The sequence below is a fragment of the Dicentrarchus labrax genome, unplaced genomic scaffold (genome assembly GCF_905237075.1).
Source record: "Dicentrarchus labrax unplaced genomic scaffold, dlabrax2021, whole genome shotgun sequence".
In the NCBI taxonomy this organism is placed as follows: Eukaryota; Metazoa; Chordata; class Actinopteri; family Moronidae; genus Dicentrarchus; species Dicentrarchus labrax.
In genome coordinates, this window is record NW_026136710.1 from 8,659,683 (window position 1) to 8,668,428 (window position 8,746).

Genomic DNA, 8,746 nt, shown 5'->3' on the forward strand with positions numbered 1-8,746 from the left:
GTAATTTCTATGAGACAGCCATTTAGTCAGTGAGTCAGCAGAATATATGCAGTTAGAGTACTAGTTACTTTTTAGCATGTTTTCACCCGACCAACTGGAAAATAAAAAAAGTTCCAACAATGATAAAACTTCTGACCCTTTCCTTCCTTCTAATATGATGCTACTCCATAAGGAGGAGATAAAATATGCACAAATTCATTCACACTATTGAAAAAATAAGATGGACATAGGCTTTTGCGTGACTAAATTATTATCTCCTCCCTCTAGCACAAAAACTACAATTGATCAGAACGCATATGTGCCGTGTGTTTAGATTGTGTCCCTCACTGCTGCCTGATAAAATCATGGCACAGATTTTTCAGGACAAGCTCACCCTCTAGTGGCCATTGTTGATTTATTTCCATTACTAGGTTGGCTGGAGTTGTGCTTCTCCCATTTTTTTTTTTAGCTTGAGTCAAATGGTTTCCAGTAATAACAAACTCAAAATTGCATGTAATGGTTGTAAATGTGTAGCTGAGGTTTTGCAATTATTCTTATCTGGAACAAATTACCAACAATTTGTGATCACACCAGACCAGGAAAGAACAGCATCTGGGGGCTATTTACGGCTAAGTATACAAAATCAGACTGATACTACTACTGTAAAACATCTCTTGTCCAGTGGTAGTGATGGGACTACAACCTGACACTGACCTGTAGCCATCATTATTAGACCTGCACTCTAATTATGGTGATCCTGTTGTGACAGTGTGACATAATCACAGCCTGGATCTTTTTTGTTAGCCTCTCATCCTCATGTAACCAAATCTTGTTCACACCTGATATACAAAACCAGGTGGGAGACCACCTACATTTGCCAAAGCAGTTTTTCAAATCCATCCCACGGAAGACGAATTTCACGCTACCTTCCTGTTGATGATGTGTCCCCTCCTATGTTATTTAAACACCTTCTCCGCTAAAAAGATGCAGTCAGTCCTAAAAAATGGCCCTGGGTTGGGTGGCATTCCTTCTGTTTGCAGGTTGCAGTGTAGCACTGGAAAATACAGGCACCATGCAGGCCTTGATGGTGTCTCAAAGATGTACGGAGGATACCGACACTTTCCTTTGGGAAATTAACCAGGAGAGGCCAAAGGAATATGCTGTTCTCAGTAAGTGCTGCTGACTTTTGCAAGGTTTTTTTTCTGACTGTATCTTAAGTTGTGGAGTCACTTCAGCATTTGCAATGAGTATGGGATAGTGGATGTTCAGGCCCATTGAAACTAGAGAGGCCAGACTCGGGCCAGCTGTTATTTTAGATGGACTGCTTACGGTAACTTTGAAAATGAGGGCTCATTTTAGCCATGAAGTGCATCAGAAGCAAAGTTTGACAGGCCAAAAATGTATTAAACAGAGATTTCTAGTACTGTTCCACTGTGGTGTAATGTAACAAACCACATAGCAATTAGTAAACTTTCAGACAACAGACTAATACATATATAGTACTACAAACTACTACTTAAAATTCTAACTGTTGTTTAAATGGTCTGCTCTTGTTGGGTTTTTTTATTTAGTAAAGTACCCTGAGCTGCACTTTGTGTATGAAATGAAATATACAAATAAAGAATTATTATTATTATTATTATTATTATTATTATTATTACTCAGCACAGGTTAAAAACAAAACAGGAATAAATGAATTAGGGAACTAGCAGACCTTCTGCTCAGGCTCATTCCAGCCAATAAACATGTGAATGAACAACCTTCCTCACCTAAGATTGGAGAAGTTACATATTGTTTTCAGCCCTGAAAGCTTTATCCCTGTGAGTGTGTCTATGTAGATACAACACTGCAGTAACACTACAGCTTCTGTGTGCGAGCAAACAGGGTAATGCACATAGCATGATCTCCATTACAACTACACAAGTAGTAACAGGCAACCCTAGAGAGACATTTAACCATTAGAAACAGTTAGTAAAGACACAGTTAGAGATAGACAGACTGACTCACGATATTTAGGATGAAGATGAAGAAGAAGTAGTCCATATCTATGTCCTTGCACACTCCTCTCTAACTAGCATCAAGCTAACTAGTTTCACAAAAATTACTAACTCTTGTTTAATTTAAATAATAACTCTCTTTTGTTTGTTGTGAGGAGAGAATAGGACTGGCTTCAACTTTTATGTTTGAGTTTCTTTACCACAGACATGTCCAATCACAGTTTTAAAGTGGCGTCAGACTGACAGCCTCTGATCGTTTGATACTTAGTAATCAAAGTATGTCAACTTCATCTGTCTTCCCTTCCGGAAGGGTGCAATGCCGTTTTTGACCACACAGACTGGTTGTCATTGAAAAGCCGTTACAACCCAGCGGGGCGCTGTTTCACTCAGTTGAGGTCGACTACATGAAGAATGGAGACAACTAAACAAAATGTTTATTAGTTTGGGACAAAGAAAATTAGTTTTTATTATTATTATTTATAGTCTGGATGGATCCATAAAAGGAGTCCAAATTTCCCCTTTCCTCAGAAAAGTAAAAAATAAGATGTATTTCTTCAAAGCTCGATTTACTTGATTTGTGTTATTAAATCTTTACTTAAATATATGAAAAACTAATTTCAGTTTTTGAGATTTATTTTATCTTTACACAGTTTCATCTTTAACAATGTATGGAAAAGTTATGTGCAGTAACTGGCTCTTGATTAAAGTGCAATATCACCACTAAATCAGTATGTTAGATCCTAAAATAGAAAGCCATGCCCCACTTTTGGGCTTACACAGGAAACAGAAACAGTTTAAAATTGTTTTTTCAAGAGTTATTCTTGAATCAAGTAGGCAAATACTATACTTATTGTGCAATCATAATCATCAATATCACATTTTACATGTTTTATTATAAGAATTCAGTGTCTTTTTAAAATGTTTTAAATCCTTTTTTGTGTGTGTGTTGTGTGTCAGTGTATGATGCCTTTGGAAAGATGGGTAGCAATGTCGAAGGAGGTAATACCAACCAGCCTGGCTTGTTGCAGCAGTGTCGCTCTGCCCACAGTCCCACCTTCTCTGGACAGTACTGCCAGGTGTTCCTTAGGCAGGTAACAACAACAAAAAATTATTATAAATATAAAATGTCATCCTGACAGACAAAAACTTTATTTTGAAAAGAGTTTTTTTTTCCTACCGTAGGGATCAGTCCAGTACTTTGTGGGTATTTGTGTTCCTGACTCCTGCGTGGAAGAGGAAGTGCAGATGCTAGTTCTGTACGGTCAGTGATTTCAAAATCAGTTTTTACCAGACTCACTGCAGTGACCAGTCTGACACTTGTTTGGTTTTACAAAGTCTCACCTTTTTAACAGGGAGACTTCAGTTTGGTCAGATGTCCCTCATTCCTCCGTTACCTCCCATCCTGGTCAATCAGTCCACTCAGGAGATGATCATGACCCACTGTTTGTCCAACAACATTGCCCCTGATGCATCTGATGTCACCTGCCTGTCAGTATATGATTGGATGTTTTATCCTCTTTGTTGTCTTATCTGCATGTGTGCTTATAATTTTAAAGGTTCAGTGTGTGACAGTTAGGAGGATCTATTCTTAGCGTGTTAGTGTATAATCACCTAGAAATTAGGATCTTTGTGTTTTGGTTACCTGATCCACAGAGGGAGCAGGTCCTCTTCCATGGAGGCCACCATAATTTCTCCTACACCGATGTTTCTCAAACTTTATTTTATATTAATTTAGTTAATTAAAAAATTTCAGAGTTCCACATTTTGAGAACCAGTGTCTTACGCGCTTGGAAAGGGAGATTGAGATGAGGGTGTTGTCTGCAACTACACTGCTAAGGCCACTAAATCCTACACACTGGTCCTTTAAACAGAACTTTACATGCACCACACTTCAATTTGTCTTAACTCTGTCTTCACCTGACACTGATACCTTTTCTCCTGCAGGTTTGTGTGTTGTGTAATGGTAGCAATTCCTCTTGCGGCCACCCTGTATACAGCTATAATCAGGTGGCAACGCAACAGAGAGGTCAGTCCAACAGCAGAGTCTTCCTGTTTAAACACTGGCCTCAACCTTTATGGGACCCTGAAGACCAATGGCTCCTCCAGTAGTGAAATCAATAGCAGCACTTCTGAGGAAAATAGTAATAGTAAGTACAGTGTGTTTTTGTGTGAGCGCATGTTCTTTCCTGCAGTGGTCAAACTTTATTATAAATTGTGTTTATATTCAGATTTTGCTTTATTGAATTTAATCTTTCATAGACAGAACCAGCCACACTCCACCGTGTGTCCCCCGAAGCTGTGTGTACCGGTGCCTGCAGGTGTTCTCTCTACAGACTACCAGCCAGGGTGTCTTTAGCACCTCCTCATCAATCCCAGGAGGAGGGTACTCCTCCCTGAATGGCATCCGTGTTCTCAGCCTGTTATGGATAATATGTGGACACTCTGCACAGTTCCCTGTAATAAACAACCTGGGTATACAACAAGGCTCACTACCACTTTCTCATTCAGTCTGCAAGTCATTATATTACTTACACATTAATACACTGCTTTGTCTATTGAAGATAACTACAAGAACTGGAGGACAACAGTTGAAAGCAGCCCTCTGTATGTGCTTACCATCAGTGGCCCTGTTTTTCTGGCTGTGGACACCTTTTTACTGCTAGGGTGAGGCTGAAACAACATAAAGTTTGAAACAATGGCAGATTTACCAAAGTTTGTGCCTAAAAAACAATTTTATGGTGAGTATTAAGTTGCTAAATTTAGCAGTTACTCAAGTAGCTTTTGTGTTGTAGGGGTCTGCTTAGTGCAAGGTCTCTGCTGGGCTCCATCGATAGGGCTGAAGATAAACTGAGCCCCAGTTTGGTGGCTAACTACCTCTTCAAGAGGATTAAAAGGTACTGTTGATAAGTTCACCAAATTAAGTTATTATAATTCAATATAGTAGAAGCTCTTGATTATATTTGTGATCTAAAACTAATGTACATGCTTGCTTTGTCTGTCTTTTGCTCCAGGATTCAACCACTGCATCTGTTTATCATGTGTCTAACCATTGGCCTCATCTCTCTGGTCAAGTGGGGACCCTACTGGTTCCCATTCATAGATACATTAATGGATTGTAAGACTTACTGGTGGGCTAATTTACTGCTGATTAGCAATCTCCTCCCAGTCCATGAGATAGTAAGTTTAAGCAGTAATTCAGATTTACATGCTGTATAGTAGCTCTAGTTCTTTTTTGACATACTTCTATACTGACATTGCTTAAATGTGTTTTTCCTAATTTTTCCTCAGTGTATTCCTTGGACATGGTACCTGTCTCTGGACTTCCAGTGTTATGCCACCACTCCTCTGTTGGTCTATTTTTACAGACTGTATGTCGTCTCATTTGAGTATTTTTTTTTAAATGTTTAAATCTAAGTCCTCTACCACGAAAAAAAAAAAACATTTATTATTTAATCATGATGTCTTCTGTTTATCAGAAACCGAGGTGTGTTTGCAGTCGTTGCTGGAGGCCTTCTGCTGATGACCACAGTGACCAGTGGTGTTATAACTGCACTCCTGCAGCTTCCAGTCTTTCAGCCGTCCACACTGTAAGACTTGTGATGGTGATCAAGCACATATTCAATCATCTTAGGAACCAAATGCATGAAATGTAAGGTTGCTTAGATCATATTTTTTTAACTTTGTATAACTTTGTATACAGTGAAATCAAATATAAAAGCAAAACGGCAAACTAGCCATTCAAATTTAAGCATTCTCAATTTAATACTGATGCCTCTATATAATGTATAAACAAACAAGACCATCAGCAAGAAGATTGGCTATTTTTCTATAGATATTCTCAATGCCTGCCACTGATTCCCCCTGAAATTAGGTGGTGGCCATCAAAATCAATAAAAAATGATTTAAAATGAAAGTGTTATATATGTTTTTTTTTTTTGTGATTATTTTGCAGGACATCTGAGAATTATGTCTTGTATTACTATGTGAAACCCTACACAAGATATGGGCCATTTTTAATAGGGATCTTGACTGGAATATACTTGACAACAAAGAAAGATCAGTTGTTAAAGCAAAAGGTGAGAACATCTTTTAAACGTCTGCAATCACCACACATAACTTATTCTTTTAGTAGAAATATGAACACCTCTTGTGCTCTTTTGTGATGTTATCAAGCCAAACAGACTCAGATACAAATGACTAAGCTGCCATCCATCTTGCTTATTGTGTTTTGCTGGCGCTCCAGTGGCAGGCAGCACTTGGCTGGTTCTGCTGTCTGTCACTCATGGCTGTGTTGGTTGGATTGGCCTACATCCTCAGGGAGACCCCGGCCCATCTATCTGTGCCACATGCCCTCTACCAGGGTCTGCACAGACCGCTCTGGGCTCTGGCTGTGACCTGGATCATACTGGCCTGTGAGGAGGGTTACGGAGGTAAACCAAGAGCAGTGATGTTCTAGACTCCAAATACTCAAATACAAAAGTATTGTTGATCAATGATTATAACTACAGAAAATTAATACCAATGGCAATATGAGAAAGATATATTGTATAATTTGGGGGACCTTCACTTTTTCAGCAATATTTATGCTAATTTTTAACCCTCACTTACCTCTCTAAAACCAAATTAATGATTTGGTTAACAAATATGGGTACAAATCCAATAGTAGTGCGGTATGTCTGCACACTTCCTCTTAAGTGACATCTGAGTAAAAGCTAGATTTTTATACATAAAAGCAGATATATAAAAATCTATGCTACATTTTCTTTACTGTTTCTCCAGGTTTTATCCAGAGCCTCTTGTCATTGGATTTCTGGGTTCCTCTTTCCAACATTAGTTTTGCCTGTTATCTGACACATCCTGTCTTCATCATCCTCTACATCGGCTTGCAGGAGACCCCAATCCACTACACAGACATCAACTTCGTAAGTACATCAGACAGCACATTTCATCAAGCCTTATGCTGAGGCATTTCAGTCTTTTTTTAACTTAATGTATTTTATGTCACCCCTCCTCTTCAGATGTACCTGTTTCTTGGCCACCTGGTGCTCACGCTGGTGGTGAGCTATGTGTTTACAGTGCTGATTGAGAAACCCTACCTCCTCCTAAAATGGAGCAGTACATAGAGACTTATCCTTTTAACATCCCTGATCTTATATTCTGTTTGCTTGTGCCTTGTAAGCTATGTGAGTGCTCTTGTTCAATTCCGCATTGTTTATAAAAAAGAAAAAAAAAGGTTTTATAGTGATTGCTGAGTAGTTACTACTTTGACATTGTAACAAGCATTGTTCAATAGTTTACTGAGGATTGACATAGACAACATCCTGCAGATCACATAAAAATGAGTTAACATCAACAAGTCCATATTTTGTCAAACTAAAATTGGGTTTTGGGTTAATTGTTTCATAGATACAATATTATCATCTGCAAATAAAGACATTTTGCGTTGTCTTGGATATCATATGTCGATTACCACCATATCACTGCCTGTTTCAAAGGAACAATTACAAGGGCAAATAATTGTGGAACAGTAAATTGTGACACAAGGCCTTCCAGATTGTATCATTTTGTAATTTCTTATCTGCAGAGATGATCTTGACAAGATTTTGGAAAGACCAGATTTGCAATTATAGATGCTGTTCTTGAAGAAATCCACATAAAATGGTGGTGAAAATGTTGTGTGGCTAAGAGCTGACTCCCATGCCATCATCTATGTGACAAACTAGATGGTATAACAAATATATTCCCTAAACTTCTCAATTATTCTATGACAATATACAGGAAAGAAACAAGGTCTTCAAGTGTTCCTGCCGTGGAAGATTCATAGCTGATTTACAGTTCATTTAATCACATAGATCAATGAATATACGAGTTTAAAATGATTAATTTCTAGTCATATATAGAAATACAATATATGCCAACATCACTGGCGTCACATTGGTCTGGAAAAGTTTCCTAATTACTTTAAACCACCATCTTCCTTAATTAAATGTTGGGAGTTACCGAAGAGGACTAAGATAGCAAAAAGTTCTGCCCTCTTGTGGAGGACAAGACTAGTGTGACTGTTTCCTTGTGACCCAAAGTTCATTGTATTCCCTTGCCATCCTTCCCCTCCTATTAATGTTTCTGTTGTAAGACAGCACAAATAACTCACTGCACTTTCCATGGCAGTGAGTCAGAATTTGACACTGATTCAGCTGATGAGATCATAACAAACGTTTTCAGTTTCTTATGACGCAAAAACACCCAGCCACCTTGAGTTATGCAAGGCATGTGCTCTGTTGTGCATTTTATTAAGATGAGCAATGGTTGGGGAACAGCCTCAAAGGAATACCTTGATCCTTCTGCCACTGTTTATCTCTGCTGCTTACACAGAAACAAACTCCATATGTGGTGATTTTCACTGGAGTTATGTTGTAAAATCAGCATGATGGAACACTGTTACTGCAAATTGCTGTCAAGGGATTTAAAAGCTGTTGATAATATGTTTGTCTAAATTGTTCAAGCCTCCTCCGTGTATCATGTTTGACATCAGGTTGGAGATAAAAACAATATGATTTGTCCTGTAATCTTTGCCACCAGTTACTTTAATCCATTATTTCATTTATTTTGTTTATTTATTTCAACTATGTTCAATCTAACAGTAATACCAGATATGGTTTGCTATTTCTTTCATGGCACTTTGGTATAGTGAAGATATGTGTCATATCTGTCATTTGCCTGCTATGGCACTCATACCTTAATTGGTTCTGGAAAAATATCCTTTCGCTGAC

At 38.3% G+C, this 8,746-nt stretch overlaps 1 protein-coding gene across 1 annotated transcript; it reads left to right on the forward strand.

Annotated features, from left to right (window-relative positions):
- The first annotated feature begins 985 nt into the window (after nt 1-985).
- On the forward strand, nt 986-8,501 carry oacyl (O-acyltransferase like). The gene is made up of 15 exons (XM_051412547.1): nt 986-1,148; nt 2,934-3,067; nt 3,159-3,237; nt 3,329-3,464; nt 3,921-4,123; nt 4,236-4,448; nt 4,538-4,640; nt 4,769-4,870; nt 4,988-5,153; nt 5,265-5,344; nt 5,453-5,563; nt 5,929-6,052; nt 6,220-6,406; nt 6,756-6,898; nt 6,995-8,501. Exons 1-15 carry the CDS (start codon nt 1,052-1,054, stop codon nt 7,097-7,099), a joined length of 1,983 nt encoding a protein of 660 aa, XP_051268507.1. The 5' UTR covers nt 986-1,051; the 3' UTR covers nt 7,100-8,501.
- The last annotated feature ends 245 nt before the right edge of the window (nt 8,502-8,746 follow it).